General features: G+C 33.1%; 2 protein-coding genes across 3 annotated transcripts; both read right to left on the reverse strand.

The window, feature by feature from the left end:
- Positions 1 to 289: 289 nt before the first annotated feature.
- Positions 290 to 4,038, reverse strand: LOC121260427 (transcription factor MYBS3-like). Its single transcript, XM_041162294.1, has 3 exons — positions 3,598 to 4,038; positions 1,426 to 1,634; positions 290 to 1,043 (listed from the first exon to the last, which is right to left on the reverse strand). Exons 1-3 carry the CDS (start codon positions 3,896 to 3,898, stop codon positions 618 to 620), a joined length of 936 nt encoding a protein of 311 aa, XP_041018228.1. The 5' UTR covers positions 3,899 to 4,038; the 3' UTR covers positions 290 to 617.
- An 8,722-nt stretch (positions 4,039 to 12,760) lies between these two features.
- Positions 12,761 to 21,564, reverse strand: LOC121258486 (NADP-dependent malic enzyme-like). 2 transcript variants are annotated; one of them, XM_041160022.1, is made up of 20 exons: positions 21,293 to 21,564; positions 20,717 to 20,997; positions 17,919 to 18,039; positions 17,277 to 17,351; positions 16,862 to 17,013; positions 16,667 to 16,772; positions 16,457 to 16,522; positions 15,956 to 16,051; positions 15,765 to 15,836; positions 15,596 to 15,679; positions 15,336 to 15,434; positions 14,917 to 14,964; positions 14,747 to 14,800; positions 14,568 to 14,666; positions 14,367 to 14,456; positions 14,189 to 14,266; positions 13,935 to 14,009; positions 13,757 to 13,847; positions 13,011 to 13,139; positions 12,761 to 12,923 (listed from the first exon to the last, which is right to left on the reverse strand). In XM_041160022.1, exons 1-20 carry the CDS (start codon positions 21,320 to 21,322, stop codon positions 12,835 to 12,837), a joined length of 1,935 nt encoding a protein of 644 aa, XP_041015956.1. In that variant the 5' UTR covers positions 21,323 to 21,564; the 3' UTR covers positions 12,761 to 12,834. The 2 variants fall into 2 exon arrangements, with proteins under 2 accessions (XP_041015956.1, XP_041015948.1); XM_041160014.1 differs by having other exon boundaries at positions 17,277 to 17,395; positions 17,858 to 18,039; positions 21,293 to 21,539.
- Positions 21,565 to 21,791: the final 227 nt, after the last annotated feature.

Genomic DNA, 21,791 nt, shown 5'->3' on the forward strand with positions numbered 1-21,791 from the left:
ATTTATAAGAAGTTAAAAAAAATTATTAGTCCCACATGTAAAAATATGTTAAATTGAAAAGATTTATAAATCTCATGTGTAAAAATATTTTGCATTGAGTAATTTTTAGTGATTTACGAGTTAGGTATTTCAATGTTAGACTCAATTTAAAATTAGACTGAATTGAATTGATCTCATTATGTTCCAACATCCAAACAGGACCTTAGAGCTCAGCCTCAGAACGCATGAACAAACAGTTGGGAAAATAATAAATCAGTCTACGAGACATATATGCCAATCAGAGTTCATCTACAAAACTAAAAATGCTGCCCATTTGATTCGATTATTTCAACTGCTAGCTGTTTACAGTTAGAAAGAATAAATATTTCCTACGAAATTGATCTAACCTACGTTATAAACACCGAAATACATCATACAACATAGGAAATAAACATGACTCGGTGAAAACATGATTGTGCAAGATTGAGAAAGGAAGGAAAAAAGATCTTGATATGCTTCACTTTACCCCCCGTTTCAAACGGATTCAATTACACTACTGTCACCCTTGTTTAAGTCAGATCCGCTGACAGGAGCATTTGCATGAAACGCTGATTGCCTTGAGGGCCCTCCTATCAATTTTAAAGAGAGGGCGAAGGCTCTCTATGGCTTCCCTCAGCCTCAACGAGACTGAGTTGAGACATGCCAACAAGTTCATCTACATTGACAGGTTCCTTGGGGAGGATTGGAGTTGGTTTCAAGACCTGATGATGGGACGTCTCTCCACCCTTCTCTTCTTCCACAGGAGCCGTATTCGGTGGCCAAATTGGAAAATGGAGAGGTAAATAAGCAGGGAAGAATCCAGGAATCATAGGTGCCAGTCCACTTGATCCCTCAACACTTACATCATGTTCTTGAACTTTTTCTTCAGGTGTGGCTTCCATAGGTTGAAATTCTGAGTTGAGGGTGAGATTTAAGGAAGGTAATGACATTGTTGTATCAGTTTCTCTAGTCTGAGCAGAAGGTAGCAATATTTGGTCCTCTGGCACAGGCGGTGTCTCTGTGGCCTGACAAAGAAACAAAATATAATCAACCCAAAACATATCTACGAAATAACTTATTGCTACCACCATTAAACTCCATTTGATTAATGAATGCTCCACTCCGACCACAATAATATATACCTTTTGCGTTCTTTGGATTACATATATTATATGTTTACAAAAAGATATAAATGCAATAACTGCAATGGAAATGGAAAATTAACAAGCAATGACCAAGGGATTTTTCTTCACCAAAGTGATGCATGACGTTGGCTGCAAAATGGACAATCTTGAAGGTGTGAACTAATTAGGCACCTATAACCATTTGGCTGTGACTGTCTGTGCCTGAAGATTTGAGTGTCTTTACGTGTGAAATACCTAAGATAATGTAAGAAGCGAGACAAACCATATCTGGGACCATGTCGAAAAGGCTGGAACGTCTCTTTTTTCGGTTAGCATTAGTTTGCCGGATAAAGTACTTCTGTGCATGACTTGCCACTTGTGTTGGAGTCCTCGATATGACAAAATTCCGGGCTATCCCACGCCAGTCGCCTTTCCCCAATTTATTAAGACCAATTAAGAACTGTCGATGTTCCTCTTCTGTCCATGGGACACCTGGAAACCAAATCCAGTACAATAAGAATGGGAAAAAAAGTGATTCTCCATTTAGTGGGAAACTTCCCAATATAATACTTGTTATTGTTTAAATCACCTTAAAAAAGTACAGGGACCAATTGAATAGTCACTTCTAATATGGCAGAACGAACATAATGAATTAATGTCTACGAACAAGTTTTCCATGGTACTTAAAAAGTTTTGTTGGGTTTTGGCAACTAGCCCTTCGTGTATATTGAGAAATATGAAATGATATGCTTTTATCCATTCAGTCTAACACTCTGTTTTATATAGGAAACCCACCAAAAATCTGCAATCCAGATAATCAAATACTCTCGCCAGGCAATATATCACCTATTATTTGATAATATATCAGACAATCTTGGATAGCAATGCATAATTGAATCAGCAGCTCACGTGAATGAGCGCCAAAAACATAAGAAAACAACTACTTAGGCATTACCAATGCCAATAAATTATCTATATCGTAAGGTAAGGATTGTAGAGTTGTGCTTTAAAACAGCAGGTAATCTAGTTATAATGCAAATATGTGGGTGAGCGTATTTGACATGGATTTAAACACAGGAAATTTTAACTGATAAATGAATAGACTCAATGTAAAAGAATTTGCTGAACCAGGGAACGTTGATAAAATTAAACGGAAAGCTACACATTATTTTTTCGTAAAGCACTAACTTAAAGCTCTGGACAAAACGTAACCATGATACATATACATGTACAAATACATATAGTATATAGTATATTCACCTATCCCCTCATTGTTAGTCACTTAAGACTTCTTTAGCTATTGATCAGGTTAAGGCCGTATCTACCCAAGAACTTGTGTATTGAAAGCGTAAGGAGAAAAAAAGTCCTTCTAGAACTACAGACAAAAACTCTTAGGGATTGCGGTAAAGACTTTGGTCTTGGTAGTATGCTCCCTCTAGGTCTAAGGTTTGAATCCTCGAGGACATGTGCACCCCTGGAATTGGTCGGGACTGAGTTCTTGGACACCCAGTGCCAACAAAAATAAAAAATAAAAAAACTACAAACGAAATCTTCAAGCAAATACAACCCGTTGTGGTAAGAATGCCTAGCATACAACGTCAAGTTCCAAATGGATAAAGAAATTCATTGATCGTTTTAAAAAGACAAAAATTACTAATAGAATCTGTCCCGTGCCCAAAAAGCCACTTGCTGGAATTTCCCAAATTAGAAAATTAAAAGTAAGTAAAACCATGGAGAATCACTTTTCATGTCTTGATCAAATGTCAAAACGTGGAAAACCTTCAGTAAAAATCATACAGCAATTATGGGTATCCAGAAATCAAATATATGATCAACGAATCTGTCGTAGAGTACATCATTTTTCACCAACATAACCTCGTTTACCGAAGAAACATAAAAATTATTAACATTGAAATAAACTAAATAGCAACATTCCTTCCAAATCAAACCAATCCAGCTCATCACCAAAGCTGTGACTTGTACTGAAACATACAATAGCCATAAACGGGTTAAGTATGGAACACACAAATATATATGCTTTATATCTTCGTCATTACCTTCCGCAACTACAAAGAAAAATAAACACCGCCTTCGAAAATTAAATGACATAATTTTCTTCAAATGGAAAATTACCCAAAGATCGGAAAGCAAAAGGTTCAAAAAATGACAAAGTCAAAAATGAGAACGAAAGAAAGATCACAAGCCCGGCTCATCCACCGAAAGAGCAAACGAACACTAAAACACAAAGTTAAAAGGGCAAAAAAAAAAAAAAAAAAAAGTACGAACGGGAGACAAGTTAGTTAATTAATTCAACAACAAATCATAAACAGAGCCCGAGCTTAAACCATTATCCAGAATCGCTACAAACCAATCCAACGAAAAGAAAACCTTCTCAAACCCACACAAAAAATACCGTGCTAAATCTGAAGATGATAGTAAAATATTCTCAAATTACCTTTCTTTCGGTCGCCACGTCGGTTGGCAGAGCAGGAGGCGTGGGCCGGATCGTCGGACAAGTATCCATCCGACACGTGGACGAGGTCGGAGGAGGGGGAGTCCAGGTGATTGGGGGAAGCGGCGGCGGAAGAGGAGGAATGATAGTGAGCCGAGAGGTTCCCCATGCTCGCGCTTTTCTTGATGATCGAGCCATCGGTTAGCTTCACGCCGAAGAGCTTCACGCATCCTCCTCCACCGCGGTTCGGACACGTGCGCGAATTGTGGCCGTTGTTGCTGCAGTGCGAGCACCGCCGAGTCATACCAAGCCCAGTCGGTCGTGTCACTGCAGAGTTTGTCCTAGTCCGATGAATATTTTGTCAGATAGAGCGAGCGAGAGCCAGGGAGAAGCAGGGAGATGGGTAAGACTTGAGATAAATGATTGGGGTTTGGTCTTTGGGAGCGAATAGGGAGATTTATATTTGGGAATGATAGGGGTAGAACGGGAAATGAACTTCCTTTTTAGTGGGAATTAATTAAGGGATAGAGGATTGCGGTGGTTCGTTCGTTGAAGTTCTCACGATATTACCATTTCATCCTTTCAGAAAGGATAACGTCCTGCTCTTTTGTTTTTGTTTTTGTCTTTTTTTTTTTTTTACCCTTAACGTTAAACGTCCTGCTCTTTTGGTAATTTTATTGGATCTTTGTTTTTCTCTCATTGCAGTTTGGACCTTTTGTTTATGTTTAATTCATTTTAGCCCCTACAACTGACGATTTTATTTCATTTTTCTTCTCATTTGTCTCATAATTCCTGACAACTAATAATTATTGTTAATGTTAGTTAATCAGATAATTTTTTGTTTTAATTGGATGCTTTGATTTCCCTCTTATCCAAAATAATTTAAATTAAATAATTAAATAATAATAGAAATTAAAAACTCATGTTTTTAATGAAAAAATGAACATTGTTCCTCTTCTTTTCCTGGATTAGTTTAATAAGAGTTGTTACCTTCTAATTGCTGTTAAAGTCATCATACTTCCTCCGCAATTTTACAAATTCTATAATTAATTTAAAAGTGAGAAATTGGGGTGGAAAATTCTTTTTACAGCTCACCAGTCACCTCACTATAATTAATCAAGTTGGGGGGCTGTTCTAAAATTAAACCTTTGCCCTATGTAGTTTGAAATTCAATCAAATTAATTAATTATTCATTTTTTGCATTAGTCCAAGTAAGGAAGCCCCACTCCACTTGATGCCTATGTCATCTCAGAATCAATGTAAAAAAATATCTATTCAAAATTCTACAATAATAAACGCTATAAGATTGTATGATCTCCATTATTAGGATTGGAGGGAAGGTGACGAAATGATTATTTAATTTTAGATTTTATGAACCAGTCTATTCATTAACCTTAGATGATAGATGATGTAAATTCGAGGTCAATAAATCCAGGAACAGGAAAGTAATTTCACTAGCGGGTGACACGTTGGCTCAATCTATTTACCTATGTACTCCACTTTTGTCTTTGATTGTTTATGGAAACGAATGGTCGGCAGGAAAACGTGTGATCCACAATTTATCCAAATTCACGAAAACCAATTTCTTTTTTATTTTTTTATAACGACCAAACTGCACTTTTTGAAGCCACAAGAGCAAGAATAAACGAGATATTATTTTATCGTTAATATAACATTAAATAACTAGCTAAAAGACAAATAGAAAATACAACATATCAAAAAACCAAAAAATTTAATATAAAAATGAAAGATTATGGATAATAATTCATATATATATATATATTAATGCTGGTACTGATCCGATGGCAGATTGACAAGGGAGATGCTTCAAAACAATTGGGCTTCCCCAAAGAGTACTTATCCGACAAAAAAAAAAAAAAAAAAAAAGCCTAGTGGATGTACTTGGCCATCCACAATATGCCACGTTGTAATTAGGTAGTGGCCAATGTCTGCTTTACGTGGGGTTGAATACTGAAGAATGGATGGGATATTTAGGATATTGGTATTGAATTTATTAAAATTATTTTTAAAATTTGATGAAAAGTAAATAATTTTTATAAATTTAAAATTTTTTTTGTCATAATTTCACATTGAATTAGTCATTAAATTTATCAAAATAATAATATAATATTATTTTTTTAATAAAAATATTTTTATTTTTTTTCATATTTTACAATTACATTAATCATATGTTAATTAATAATTTAATTTAATTTTTACATTATTATTATAAGACGGTTAAAGATTAAATGTGAATAAAAAAAATTTTTAGAGATTAAAAGTAAATAAAAAATAGATTTGATGAGTGAATAGTAGCCTTTCAAATTTGAAGAAACCTATTCATTTACTGTAGCTCAAAGTTTCACACTTATCTCTTTGACTAATTCAATGCAGTCTTAATTTGATAAAATTTATCAAATTTTACATTTGACTAGACTTTTAATGAAGTCAATGCCATGCATGAATCACTATTCACGTGTGCTTCCTCTCTCTCTCTCTCTCTCTCTCTTTTTTATTTTATCCTTTCTAATCCAACTCTTTTTTTTGTTATTTTTCCGTCGAAGTCGACCTTCGTATTTGCTAAACCTTCCTAATCTACGAGGAATATCTACAAATTTATGCTGTGTGGAATGCTTGATACCACTTCAATGATCGATCATAAACATTGTTTATCACGTCAAATTAAGCCCTATTGGAAAGCTTTCTTTGTTCGATACCAATTGAAAAGGGATATATCTCAATCAAACCCATTTTAATTGGTCGTAGTCCTCGCGTTCTTATTACATTAACACCCTTAGCAAGCTTCCCACAAACAATAATTTAAGGAAAATGCAGCACTAAAAAAGTCACCAATTAATATTTTTTTTATTAATTTTTTTAATGAGGTATTTTTAAATGAATTTCTGAATTTTTTCTTTTTTTTATAAAAAAAGTAATAAAAAAATGATGAAAAAATAAAAAGGCTATTAAGCCTTTATGGGTGACCCCTCTCGTGCTACCGACTCATAATTTAATTTAAATTACACATACACAATTCATAAAACTTTTTTTTTTTTTGAACTAATTCATAAAACATTTAAGACGAGTAATTATTCCTACAATTATTGTATTATCCGAACACCTGTAATTAATTGTTTGAACTTTAATGATCTCAGTAAGAGGGATTACTAAATTGGAAAGATGTACTCATGATTGGGCTAGCTTACCAAATGTCGAGGGACACAACAAAGCTTTGGATGCTTTAAATCCAACTGAATGGACAAAATGGTCATCTAATCTTATTTCTAAAACCAAAAGATTCTAAACATGTTGTCATTTTCTTCCATTTGTCCCAAAACCTAATCATGAGTTTGACGCATTTATTTATTCCTCATCAATCCTAGTACCTCTACCATTGGTTTATCCTACTAATTGAGCTAAACCCATTTTAATAGTGAAAACAAAAAAAAGGAAACAAAAGAAACTCATGGCTACTAAAACCCGGATTGATAGGTAAAAAATAGCAAGGAGAGCTATACCCACAAATATATTATATAAAAGTAATTTTATAAATTGATGTGATTCTATATAAGTTGATAAATATGTATTATAATAAAATTAATTTTAAAATTCAACAGATCACATAAAAACATATCAATTTATGATATTATTTTATAAAATTACTTTGTGGTTAGAGTATTTTTAAAAAATAATAAAGACTCAACAGTGTAAAGGTTTTATTGCAGCATTGACCGCTTACGCTATGTTATTTCTTATTTTCAACTCCATTATATTCACGTATGATATTCCCTTCTTCATATATGCATAAATTAATCCAAAAAGAAAAACTGAAAATGTATAGGAAAAATTCCTTATAGGAGAAGAACGGTCCTTATATCTTTAAATGAGAAATGCTACAATATCTTATAAAAATAAAATTATAAATTTACATAATATTATATGATATGTTAAATTTATTTTATAATAAAAATTATTTTAAAATTTAATGTATTATGTAAAATTATGTGAATTTATAAACTTATTTTTATTACATTTTTGTATAATTAAAATATTTTAATCTTAAACTCTTCCTCAATATTTTATTTCAACCCACCGCACAAGTTGTGGTTAAATACTTAAATATACGGGGATTTTTCACGCATAAACAACATTATCATCACAATACGAGATAAAGATGAAAGCTGATGTGTACGGACACGTGAATTGGAAAAGAAAGCAGAGAGGATAGGGAACTTTTGGAGATGCCAAGTGGAAGCAGATGCTACAAGAAAGTAGGAAATTACAGAGGGATGAAGGTAAGTCAAGCTTTGCAGAATTAAGTATGATGTGGTGGATAGAGCGACTCTCTTGCATCTTTTCCACGAAAAGATGTTTTCTTGGAGGGATAAATTTCCAGGAATCTCTGCCCATGACTTTATTGTGTTGGATAGGGTACTGACTTTAACATGAAAGATGAGACTCATCAACTCTTCGGGTTGTGGTCTTCGATAAATTATTGGGGAAAAAGAAAAGAAAAGAAAAGTAAGGTATACGAAAGAATCCCAGAACAGTAAAGTAAATGGATGTTTGGAAATGTTTTTTCCTTTCATCTCATTTTGATCATATTTTATTTTTAAATATTATTTAAATATAAATATTTTAAATTAATTATTATAATTTTCTTAAATTTTTAAAAAAAATATAAAAAATAATTTAACTTTTTCAAATCTCAAAATAATTATAATATTAAGAAATTATATTATAATAATATTTTTACTCTATAATATTTTTTATTTAATTTATTTTCTCTCATTTTTTAAAATTCTATAAAAAAGTATATCTCAAACTATTTTACTACTATTTACAGATTTATAATCTCGTCTCATCTCATTTTCCAAACATCTCAAATTTACTATTATACGAGAGTTGATTACTATAGACATAAAGAAATTACATAAAAATAATTTTACAAACTGACATGATTTCATATAATTCATTAGTTATATTTTATAATAAAAATAATTTTAAAATTTGATAAATCACATCCAAACATATCAATTTGTAAAATTAATTTGTATAATTTTGTTGTGATTAAAATATTAGGTAATGATACACTTATACCTTATTTGCTATTATTCTACTACTTAGTTATTTTTTTCCTTTTCGCTCTTTGAATTTGAATTAAAAATCTCAAAACATGACCTTTTTGCATAATTTAAAAGAAAATAAATTCAATCAACTAACAAAATCATGTAATTTAATTAAAAATAAATTTAATTTTATAAAAATAGATTTTATTTTGCTCTTTGATTTAATTTTTATAAAACTGAATTTATTTTTAAATAAATTACATAACTATGTTGGTTGATTGAATTTATTTTCATTTAAATTATACAATAAGGTCATGTCTTGAGATTTTTAATTTAGATTCAAATAGCGAAAATAAAAATAAATTAACTGAACAGTTAAAAAAAATGTGTAAGGTATCATTATCGTAAAATATTTATCCGCATGAGTTTTTTTTTTTCTGAGTTGATTCGGCGGAAACTTCTTCGCGACTGCGGGCTCTCTCTTGTAGATATGCAAGCCCTTGTCTCAAGTTTTGTTTAGCGAGTTTTGTTACAAATGTTTATATCACACATTCTATACATGATGTGAATTATTTTATTTTTATTTTTATTTTTTAAGATGTGAGATATTTTTTATAAAGTAAGAAGATACTTTTTATAGAATGTAGAATGTACAGTGATAAATTGTGACTGATGATAATAATTTTTCTTAACAAAGATAATGAAATTATATTGTACGTTCGTTATAGGAGACATATGATTTGTATAAATTTTAGATAGATATATCTTGTAAATCTTTTTGTAAAGAATTTGAATATATTATGAAATGTATAAATTTTTTATTTATTAAAATCTACTTTAAAAGGTTTGAATAAAATTTAAATTTGTACTTAGCATTATTTTTTTTATTATATTTTTATATCATTCAGGGTTTTGATTAAAAGAAAATATCTCAAGGCCAAATAATTATTGTACGAGGTCATTTATTAAAAGAAAAACGGATTATATAAGAATTATAAAAAAAAAGTATGGGAGTCCCGGCGTGGATCCGCTCTTTGGTGTTTATTGTGAAAATAATGAAAATGATATACTACTTTTTTATAATTATACTTAAATTGAATATATTTCTATAAAATGATATTATTTTTATAACTTATTTTATAAAAAATGTTATATTTAAATATAATTATATAAAGAGTTGTATGTATATTATCTTCTGAAAATAATAGCAAACACTTTAGCGTACATCTTACTCATAAGATATTATATTATTTCACAATTTCCATACAATCTTTATGCAAATACAATATATTAAAATGATAAATTATATTCTAACTTTACATTCTATCATATTTAATTAAATATTTTATGTATTGAGCAATTCATTGATGGAGAGTCTAGTCTACACGTAAGGATGAGTGTTAAAATATAAAATAAATAATACAATCTATTTCTTTCCATTAGATTAAACTTTTGAAATAAATAATAATTTCACAAGAAAAACTTAATTAATTTAAAAAGAATAAAATAAATAAATAAAATTGATATAGTGTGTCGAGATGATAAGTAGTAAAAATTTATATATTATTAAGAATGCAAATTTAAGATACATACGGGCAGTTTCCTTAAAAGAAAGTTGGATATTAAATGATCAAAACTAAAGTCGTCATGGAGTAATATTATAGAAATTAATTAATAATTATATATTAAACTCGACAAAAGCGAAGGATATAAATATCTTTTGACGATTGGTATCACTGTCATTTTAAGATATTTTACTACAGTTTTTGCGGAGTACTGGAAGGCAGATAAATGGAAGAAGAAAGAAAAGCATTGACTTGGTCAGTCTCTCAATAATGCAAATACGAAAGGAGTGAATTCGTGTATTTTTTCTTCGATCGACGAGTAGACAGAGAGAGAGACAGCCTCAACCCCAAATCTCGACCAAATCTCAACCCCTAAGCTCTTCGAGTTAGGCCGCCCCCGTGTTCACCATTCTCCACTGACATTTCTCCTCATTGACCGCATCATCATTTTAAAAAAAAAAAAAAAAAAAAAAAAAAATCCCAAAACATCTTCATTTTATTTGGGATAAACATTTTTAGGTACCATTTATTTTTATAGTTCATTTTAATTTATCTCATTTTATTTCTTTTAATTATTATAATTTTTTTTAAATTTTTAATAAAATATAATAAACAATTTAATTTTTTTAAATTTTTAAATAAAATTAATATTAAAAAATATATTCTAATAATATTTTATTCAAATTTTAACTTAAAAAAATAAATTTTAAAAGAAAAAAAAAAAACCAAAAGAAAAGAGAAGTAGCCTGAGGTTGTTCAGCATGTGCTTCGGTTAAACAAACTGATGGACAAATGATGCCCAAGATATGCCGTGTACTAATCTTCATGTGGGAAAGCATCTACATTATTAATTTAGCTTCGTGGACCAAAGAATGCACGAAACCTTTGTCTTTTCCTCGTAGTTGCTGAGAAATCTTCCATTTTCTATTTTACGAGAAAAAATAAAATAAACTTGTTTAATTTACATTATTTCCACGCGAATTGAAGGGATATATGTAGAGGGAAGTGGACCTTTAGAGTCAATTATCGTGTCAAAAATAAAACCGCGTTAGAATTTTCTACATTTTTTTTTTCATTTCTTTTTTTGTGTGCTAGCCATTCAAAAGGGTTAAAATAAATAAAAAGGACAGCATATCGCTTTGATATTTCGAGGTGGAATAGGAGGTATACACGCAACCTGAGTTGCTTGACCCCAACGTCGGCCGTTGACGGTTGTAAAGTAACAAATAGAAAGCCGTGGTCAGTTTGTGTTAAGAGTTCCATCTCACACGTGTTAAGAAAAAAATAAATATAAAAGTAGGTGGGTAAGGTAAGAATGATAAATATTTTTTTTATATATATATTATAATTGATAATTACGAGAGGTCCAAGAAATGGTTCAAAAAAATTCGAAATTAATATATATATATTTTTTTAAAGGAAAAGATAATATGGTTTGGACAATGCAAGGGCTGCCTAGCATGTACAACTGGGTGTGTTCCTGGTATATTTAATTTTTTTTAATATTTTTAATTATTAAAAAAAATATACGATTTTATTAATAATTACTTTCTTAATCATTAAAAAAAATTAAAATATCCAAATATCATTTTCCATATAGTTTTACTCATGGGTACCCGTTGAAGGGTCCAAAAGAGTCTAAATTCGTGCTAGGGAAGAACTTCAAAGTAGGCCGAAAGATAGTTGTTTTGAAGGTAGATTGTTCTCAAGACTCTATTCATTTTATTTGAACTTTTTAACTCCATGTAATTTTAATGAATACCTCACATTTTATATTTTAAACATTATTAAATTTTAATGAATACCTCACGCAAGTCTACAAAGGTAGTCATGCCATCTAAGCATTTCAATTTACTGTGATTTGAAATTCCTTCAAATTTGAAATTTTCCTCAGAAGTGCATTGGCATTATAGGTCGATCCCTTCAAATACGTACCGCAGTATCAAAGTTCAAACCGAATCATATTTGGATTATAGTCATACTATGACCTAATTTATTAATTTCCCATCGTATTTATGTCGAATTCAAGTCTGGTCAAGTTCAAACATATATATGCGTGGTTACTTAACTTGATGTATTTCATCAAATGGACCACATCCACCAAGTCTAATCAGCTAATTTTAAGTCAAAAAAAAAAAAAAAAAAGAAGAAGAAGAAGAAGAACTATGAATTCTAACGTTGGCCACTACGCCCCAGCCCCATAAAGAAAGACAAAATAAAGGATTGAGCTATGGTTTAGTACATCTTCTACTTGAGGGAGGGGAAGACTGTTTCCTACAATGTACTACTAACACTGCACGGGAACCATGATAACCCCAGACATATAGTTCAGGTTATGTTGTTGATACTCCATATATTATCATACAAAATCAATAATGTGAACTTTTATTTCATGTAAACTGAAAAATGTAACAGTGCACAACATCTTCCAAACTAAATTTGACTTGTAATCCAATTACCAGCACCCACCCAAATTCTCCTTACCCAACCGACTTAAAAGGGTAGAAGGGTAGAAAAGATTTAATTTTTTTAAAGGAAATTGATCGCGCCAGAGGTTGTATAATTATAGTGAATTCATACGATAAAATGGACAAATTTCTACCAATTCACCGGTAACTTCGGTAGACAGGGCTGTACATACAGCTCTCGGCGTGCTTCACCAGATCTTTAGGCTGAGGAAGGCGAGTAGCCAAACCTACATATCAATTACGCATCGTTAGATGCAAAATCTTTTGGTGTTGGAAAACAAAAATTTTGAGAGCTGAACGATCAGAGAACTCACCAAGTTCATAAGCTTTAGCAGCAACTTTAGCAGCGATATGTGCTGAAATCTTTCTAATGTTAGTAAATGGAGGGAATATGAGTCCCTTAGCAAAGTTCTCCTTGCTCACCTGTGCAGCCAAAGCTTCCGCTGTTCCAAGAAAACATCCGAAGGAAAATATGTAATGCATTAGAAAAAATTTCTCTAATTTCTTAACAAGAGAAAAACAAAATCCAATGCTAAAACTCAACAAGAACTGTAATAAAAATAATAGGGATGATCATACGATACAGCATATTCAGAAGAATAAGGAAAAAAGTTCATCGTTCCCAAGGATTAAGCATGAGTGAATAGAATGTCTTCAATCTTTTTCCACCTTTGGAGGAAGATGTTTAGAGTTGAGTTTGATTCTTTCAACCTTACATAGTGACCCTTACACATCCCATTTCTTCCGAAAGCAGGATAAACGTTTCAAAATACAAAATCTGCGTAGCATTTTGGCAAGGGATAGCCCACCAACCCCATATTTTTTGTAAGTTTTCCAATCTCCACTCAGCATGTCCAGATTCCAACTTAGGTTTAGAGTCCAAAATTTGGCCAACTTTTAAAACAGTTTAGAACCTAAAACACAGTACATAAGGTGAAAGTTGCGTTGAAAAAGGACAAATTTTTGCTTAGAGCTGGTAAGCTGAAAATAGTACCCACATCCTGTATCCCAAGGCAAAATGAATGTGAACTCTAAAGGGCCAAGTTTTGGTCCCACTTACAGGCTGCCAGGAGCATGTCGTCGTGAACACGGATAGCACCAGACATTATTAAACCGAGACCAAGTCCAGGAAAAATGTATGCATTATTTGCCTGCGCATCACAAAGAAATCAATATCAAAATTAGTAGTCGGCTCTCATGTATTATTAACCACATACTACATCAAATTCTTTAAAGACCTGGCCAGGCACAAAAAGCTTCCCCTCATATTCAACAGGAGGAAATGGGCTGCCACTAGCAAAAATGGCTCGACCCTATGGGGAACAAAGATGAATAAACAGAAAAAGGTCATCATTGGTTATCTGGAGGAGAAACAATAGCTTAACGATCCCAAGCAAAACAATCAAAGATTCTTTATATCGAAAAAAAGAAGCTGTACATATGATATATTTGGCATGAAGAACATGAAAACACTCAAGCATGCTTGTGTTACCTGACTCCATGTATAAGCTTCCTTGGCAGTGCATTCAGACTGTGAAGTTGGGTTGGAAAGAGCAAGAATAATAGGTTTCTACAAGTAGTAGGCATGCACAATGGTCAGCTCCTTTAGGGTGTAAATACAATTTCCCAAACATAAAGGCAGATAAATGGACAAAAAAAAAAAAAATTACCTCATTGATGGAGGCCATGGCCTCAACCACTTCTTTAGTAAATGTTCTTCCTACTCCTGATGTTCCTATCAACACAGTTGGCTTGATTGCCTAATAAACACAAGACAACTCTGTGAATAAAGACTATGAAACCTATGCTCGAAGCATGTTTGGATCTGTGTATTACAGAGGGAGAGAAAGAAAGACTGAGATAGTTCACACCTTAATAGCATCTACAAGTTCATTAATTGGTTCGTGTTCATGAGCCCAAGGTTTCTTGAAATGTTGGAGCGATTCCTTCCGGGAGCTGACAATCAACCCCTGTTAAAGGATTTGTAAGCAAGTTTTAACTGACGGAACTCTACTTCACACAGCGAAGAGCTATATCAGGATCTTACTACCTTTGAATCAACAAGCCAAATCTTCTTGCGGGTCTCTTCCAATGGGGCATTTGTCTGCACAAATATCAGGTATAATACTGTATTTAGATGTATATTTTAAATTGAAGGATTCCACAAATCATATCACCCTAAATAAACAGAAAGGAATGAGACTGATAACAGTTTATAACCTGTTTTGATATCTCAAGGGCTATGAGTTCTGCTATTCCAGTACCAGCCTGCAATCATCAGACAAGAATGAGACACAACAATGAAGCAGCGGAGTGAACACTAGTGAAATAGGGGAAGAGACAGGATGGTGAGAGATGGGGAACCAGGAGGTAAATGCACTTGAAATAGCATACGATCTAATTTTGCCCGTTATACAACAACATTATTTTTTAAGAAAGACTGAAAAAAGACAGGTCCGGAGTAAGCACACGAAGATCAAGGAATTTTAAGGCACACAAGCACATATAAGGGCCATAAAATTGTATAACATGATTTATTTTCTCACCTATTCGCCCTTTAACTTAAATTTTCAAATCCAGAAATTCATTTCCCTTTCTTTTCTTTATTAGGGGCTCAAAACAGGGTAATATAGACTAACCTCTCCAGCACCGAGGAATAGAAACCTGTGGTCAGCTAAGGTTCCCCCAACTAAGTTCTGAGCTGCAACTAGCCCTGCAAGTACCACGGATGCTGTCCCCTGAAATGAAATGAAGTACTAAAAAATTAGATATATGTTTATCTCAATTTCCAAGATGTCATCATTATAATTTCTGTTTTTGATAAGTAATGGAACTTCACTCATGAAAGCAAAAGGCACTTAAAGGTACAGTATCATTGTAAAAAATAGTAGTAGTTTACCTGAATATCGTCATTAAAAACTAGATGCGTTGTGCCATATTTTGCAAGCAAATCAAAAGCATTGTGGTTCGCAAAGTCTTCAAACTGCAAGACATTGCCAGCAGATTTAGAGAACACTAACTTACAAATAAATAACAAGCCCTGCAAACCTGTCTTCTAGGCCAACTACCTGAATGAGGACTTTTTCTCCATAATTTTGCTTGACTGCGGTCATGAATTCATCTAGGAGTTCAGCATATTCCTAAATTAAAACACAGAAAGAGAGAGGGCGCATTTTAGCATGGTGGATAATTGCATATCTTGCATAAAACTCAAAAAATTAAATGAGTGCCAGAAGAATTTTAGCAAGCAATTACGAACCTGCCCAGTTGCCCTCCTTTGCCTGAGCCCAATGTAAAACTCATCATTCAGTAGTGTCTCATTGTTTGTACCCACATCAATGGTTATAGGCAAGCACTGAAAACAATCAACAAGTTGACATTCCTTTACGTTAGTGTAACAAGAAAAAGAGAAGCAGCCATTCTCAACAGTAGTTATAGACAAATTAACTAGGTGATAAGGTTTAGGAAAGTTCAGATCCTTGTTTTTAGTGCAGATCCTATGATCCTCTACAACCTTCCACCAAAAGTTATAGCTCCCCCCACTCCAGAGTATTAGGATTTTATTTTATTGTTTTTGGTGGAAGCCAAGTATGCAATCTACATTTTTCTCTCCTTTGGAAGACCGCAATGCAGAGCTCTGCTGGGTAATGAGTCTAATGATAGATTGCAAAACAAAGGAGCTTCCCATGTCAAACTTGATCAAACAAGGATTTCAACTCAGCATGTCAAAAAAAATAACACAGGTTATGCAAGTACTTACAGATGAAGGACGAACTCCACCCAGTGCAGTGTATAATGAAAGTTTTCCAACGGGAATTCCCATCCCCTGAAAACAGTTAATAATGCGTCAACAATTGATTCGTATGTGTGTGTTGTGTGAGAGAGAGATGACCAATACTCTTAATCAGTCTCACACTTCAATAACACATTTCACGTGATTCTTGGATAACAATGTCTTGATAGTGTTTACCTGACAGCCAAGATCTCCTAGCCCCAAAATCCGCTCCCCATCAGTGACAACAATAACTTGAATATTCTTCTCAGGCCAATTCCTCAAAACCTCACGAATCTTGCCCCTGCAAAAAACTAGTTTCAGTTTCAAGACAACATTGCATTATAAGTGACCATGAATGTGGGGAACTAGAAACAAGTGAACCAAACATACTTTTCTTTCAAACTAATAAAGAGACCCTGAGGACGCATGAAGATGCTCCCATATTTCTGGCAAGCTTCACCAACAGTGGGAGTGTATACAATTGGGAGTAACTCCTCAACATTCTCAATAAGAAGTTTGTAGAATAGTCTTTCATTTCTCTCCTGAAAAATCAGCAAAGCAACAATTTGATAGACTGCAATTTCACTGGGAAATTAATAAATAATCAGACAGATAAAACAATGCGTAATTTATATTAAAACACGTGTTCTCATTCAATTAGACTTTGCACAATATGAGAGCCAGTATATTAGTGACAGTTAATTGAGCTATATGAAAATCAGATGATTAAGTATAATCCAATACTTTATGAGAATCCAACTGTGGCAAAGACTACAACTAAAAAATGGATCGTGTAGATGCCTACCTGGAGATCCATCATGGCCATGTACTTCTGTAGTGGAAGTTGATATTGGCGGATATTATGCATCATTTTCTTCACCTGGGGAGTGGAGTGGTAATAACAATAAGTAGGTACTATGCAATTGATAGGTCCCAACTTGTCATAACGTTAACGTAAAAGAATGCTTTCTCTTCCGGTGAGAAATAAACCGTAATAATTGAATAAATTCTCTGCTGTGCTTGACACTTTCTGGGCTGCTTTAAGTAAGCCAAGCCGTTTACAATCATGCCGAAAATAAAGGAAAACTAGTAACTAACTAACCGACTCAAACACGTAAACATACACGTAAAACAGAGCATAAAACAGAGCCCCAAAGCAGAAACACGTAAAATACGTAACTCCACGTAACTCCTTGAAGACCCATTCCTACGTAATCAACTAACTCAAGCTTCCCACGTTCCCAACGTCCCTTACGACCCGTTCTCGTCTCTCGTTGCATGCGGCATGCATGCAACGTAAACTGCAGCTTGAGTACATACCGTTTATCCCAAATACTTGGGATTGGGTTTACGGAACCTTGTTGACTGCCGTGGCCTATCAGCAATAAAAAAGAAAACCACATAGCCAAGTGAAAGGGGTTGAAGGATCTAGACGCTGGGTGCTAACCTGAAGCTCATGAGAAGCAACTGTTGGGGGGAGGAGACCTCGCAAAAAGTGGGCATCTCTCTCTTTTTCATTGAAGGCAAGCCCCTTGTTATGGTGCGGATCTCTCAGCAAAGAATAACCACTGCAGAGTAAGAGAAAAAAATCCAATGAGCAAGGTAAATACATATACATCATTAAAAAAAATTATATTCCAATTATTTGGACTTGAAGGTAGTTCATCAAACACATCACCACATTTCCAGTAGGAAACGGATAAGGGCCATCTCTAACAAGCATAACCATCAAATATACTTTTTTTTATCGGTTCAAACATACCTTTTTTTTTTTTTTTTTTTTATATGTCATAACCATCAAATATATTATATCAAAGGTTAAAAATATAAAGGACGTAAGGCATAGGAAAGGCATAGATGTACGAAGCCAACCCAGATACATATGGAAAGACTTGCCCAAAAAATGTTCAAATGATAATTAATTAGAAATTCATTTTTATACTAGTTCGCATCCCGGGATAACTTATGTTCAAGCATAAAGGGCTCAGTTTTATGTTACTCAACCACTGAAATGACAAGAAAAGATACAAAAATTTGGGTGCCAGATAAAAATGGTACACAGAAATACATAAAGATCGTGAGCGAATTGTAGATTAGAAACATTGCTAATATTTTGATTTTTTTCTTAATTAGATTATTAGTAAATAAAAGTATTGCGAAAATGGAAATTTATCAAAGTCTAGTTGCCACCTAATCAAACAATAACTGAAACATTAGAACCTAGGGGTTTAAAAAAAACTGGAAAAACCGGTTGAATCGGACCATTCGGTTCAGTCCGGAACCAGTTCTTAAGAACTGAAACTAATTCTAAACCAGTCCAATACCAGTTTTCATATTTTGAAAACCAGTTTGAACCAAACCGGACCGGGCTATATATATTTTTAATTGTTTTACATTATATATAAAATATTATTTATATAATTATTTATATTATATTATATATTATATGTTAAATTGCTAATTAATATAACATGAAATTCTAATCTAATTATTCGTATTTATTAATCTTATAATATAAAACTAATCTTAAAAGTTTTAATATAACATTTGATTATGATATAACATAAATTAATCTTATATTTTTAATATAACATTTGAATTTTGATATTAACATATAAATTTCAATTTTATAACTTTTTAGTAAAAAATTATAAAATGGGGGATATGGGGTCAATCACTTGCTAAAGTTTTGTTGGAGTATAATTTTGTTTATCTGTAAAACCGGAAAAATCAAACTGAAACTAGAAGTTTTGATTTCAGTGATTAATCAGTTCTGTATCAGTTCTTAAATTTTCAAAACCGATATATACCAGTTCAATTCTACAAAATGTTCAAAACCGGACTGAACCAGTTAGATGCCTATTGGAACATGAATTCAAGTACGAAGAATATTTGTACATAGCAAGTAAACTGCGAGTGTATGCAATTTATTTATGTCGGGGGAAAAAAAAAAAAAGATCAGAACATCATAATACGTTGTTTTCATTACCAGAACATCGATAACTACGATAATAACAGATCTGAAAAACAAAAACTAAAAATGCAGCAGAAATCTAAACATACCAAATTGCCCCTCTCACGGCACATCTCTCTGTTTATACGAGAGAGAGAGAGGGTATGATTTATTAAAAATTGCTATAAAACAACGCAATGGATGAATCTGCATATGAATAAGAGAAACACTACTTTGCCCACCCATTATGACCACTCCATTAGACGGTAGGCCCAGCAGTCAACATGGGGCGGCATGGTAGCCGCACCCTATGAATAAAGGACACATAATAAAAAACAAATCCTTTAGACCTTTTGAGGCTCCCAATGCTCTTGTAAAACCCAACTTTTTGTAAAATTTAAAGGAAAGAGTTCAAAATATCCCTCTAATGGATTATGTATTTCATCTTTAAAATACAGTTTCCTATAGTACCACCGCTACATTTAGTAGACACTGTTCACAAATGTATAAATTTTTTATTCATTTCTCTCTCTTACTTTCTACTTTTTTCTTTCACTGCAAAAACTAGAAAGTAAACTTTATTTCTGTTTGGACTCCAAGTTCCTTTCTTTCACTGCATAAACTATAGAAAGTAAACTTTCGGAATATAGTGGTGCAGAGTGTGTACGGGGAATCGGGATCATATGTATTGAGGAAAAAGATTATTTTCTGGGGTGAAATAGCAAACCAAAATGTCTGTTGGTGTGATTCAAAAAAAAAAAAAATATCTATTGGTGGTGCGCCTAGTTGTAGGTATATACCATGCTCTATTTTATTGAATTAATTTATATTTTAGTCTAGCTTATAAATTTGGATTAATTTAAAATAAAATATAATTATATGACATTATATATGAAAAGATATTGTAAATATCAAAATATATGAAGATATCATTAGTAGTTAGAGAAAATATTTGAAATGAATAAAAAATATTAAAAAATATAATATTTAAATGATATGAAGAAAAAATAGATGAGCTGATGTATGATATATTGTAAAAGTCAATATGTAAAATAGAAAAAGTGAGTTTTGATAATATATTTTAAAAGATAAGATGAAGAAACTATTGTGAGTGCTCTTACAAGCTATTGAACTCTACAACTATAAATCACGATATATCAAGCCATAAAATTAAAAAAAAAAAATGGATATCATCGAAATGCATAGATTGATTTGAAAAAAAAAAATAACAAATTACAAAACAGAATTTGTACATGAATATTGAGCTAGCATATAGATCGAAAATCTCTCACCTAGCAACAGAGAGACACCAAGGGGTGACAAACTCCTCAGTGGCGGCATCCTCGCCGTACTCGTCCTGGACTTCACCGCCGACGGTAGGTTCGGACTCCACATCAGCGATCGCGGAGGAGCCTTCTCTCATTTCCTTCAATCTGTTCTCCACCAAAATGGCGGCGTTTCTCTCCCCTGCTCGGCCATTTGTGCCCAAAGCCACCACTCTCACCGAAGCTGGCCGTCTTCTCAGCACCGCCCCAGAGGAAGGGCTACGAAACCCAGATATCCCGGTCTTATTCTGCGTTTAAAAACAAAAAATGAAAATGAAAAACGCCACAAAATAATATGAAAAGAAAAAAGTGACCAGAACCATGCAAAAAAATGATAAAATTGTGATTTTCTTTTTCAATTGATGTAGCTAATTAAAGAACACCGAGAAAAGGAATCTGATTTTTTTGGCTTGGAATTCTGTTATACGAAAAGACCACCGATTGGAAAGAAGGAAGAGCTTGAGAATTCCATGGGTTTCAATGTGAAAGAGCCGGAACTTGATTGTAGGTGAAATTGAGAGAAATGGGTTTAGTTTATATTACCAGGAAAGAGCTTCTGTTCAGGGAGATCATCTTGGCAAAAGAAAATGTGAAAGGATGGAGTCCTTGATTTTTCTGTACTCAGAGAGAGAAAGAATAGGCAGAGAGAGCGGGAGGACGAGAAAGAGTGCCGAGCTCTCCTTGCTACACCCAAACCCCTTCCCTCCTTTCCTTTCTTCTCTCTCTCTCTCTCTCCGTCGCTCTCCCTGAATTTTTTCTCTCTTCGAAGGAAAGGAGACAGGTCAGGAATGCAAAAGTAAAGAGCCAAATAAATAGTGCGCATGCGACCTCTCTCTCTCTCTCTCGCCCTCGCTGTGAAAAAATAAATAATGAAATTACAGTTCATGAGGACTGAGGAGGGACTTTTTCAGCGAATCGCATTCACAATTCAGAGGACCCACCAATGCCAACGTCCCCTTACGGGGTCGTGGTTGTGATCTGGGAAACTCATGCTGAGATGGATGTGTTGGTGCATCCAACGCTACCCTTTTTTTGTTTTTTT

Source organism: Juglans microcarpa x Juglans regia, chromosome 1D (genome assembly GCF_004785595.1).
Source record: "Juglans microcarpa x Juglans regia isolate MS1-56 chromosome 1D, Jm3101_v1.0, whole genome shotgun sequence".
NCBI classification, from domain to species: Eukaryota; Viridiplantae; Streptophyta; class Magnoliopsida; order Fagales; family Juglandaceae; genus Juglans; species Juglans microcarpa x Juglans regia.

Excerpts from the sequence above, each read along its gene's own strand:
- LOC121260427 (XM_041162294.1), bottom strand. The coding sequence starts at position 3,898 with ATGACTCGGCGGTGCTCGCACTGCAGCAACAACGGCCACAATTCGCGC. Across the intron at positions 1,635-3,597 it reads ACGTGGCGACCGAAAGAAAG|GTGTCCCATGGACAGAAGAG; the intron begins GTAATTTGAGAA and ends TTTGGTTTCCAG. Across the intron at positions 1,044-1,425 it reads TCGACATGGTCCCAGATATG|GCCACAGAGACACCGCCTGT; the intron begins GTTTGTCTCGCT and ends TTTCTTTGTCAG.
- LOC121258486 (XM_041160014.1), bottom strand. The coding sequence starts at position 21,322 with ATGATCTCCCTGAACAGAAGCTCTTTCCTG. Across the intron at positions 14,667-14,746 it reads TTTGGCTTGTTGATTCAAAG|GGGTTGATTGTCAGCTCCCG; the intron begins GTAGTAAGATCC and ends ATCCTTTAACAG. Across the intron at positions 13,140-13,756 it reads CGACATGCTCCTGGCAGCCT|CGGAAGCTTTGGCTGCACAG; the intron begins GTAAGTGGGACC and ends TTCTTGGAACAG.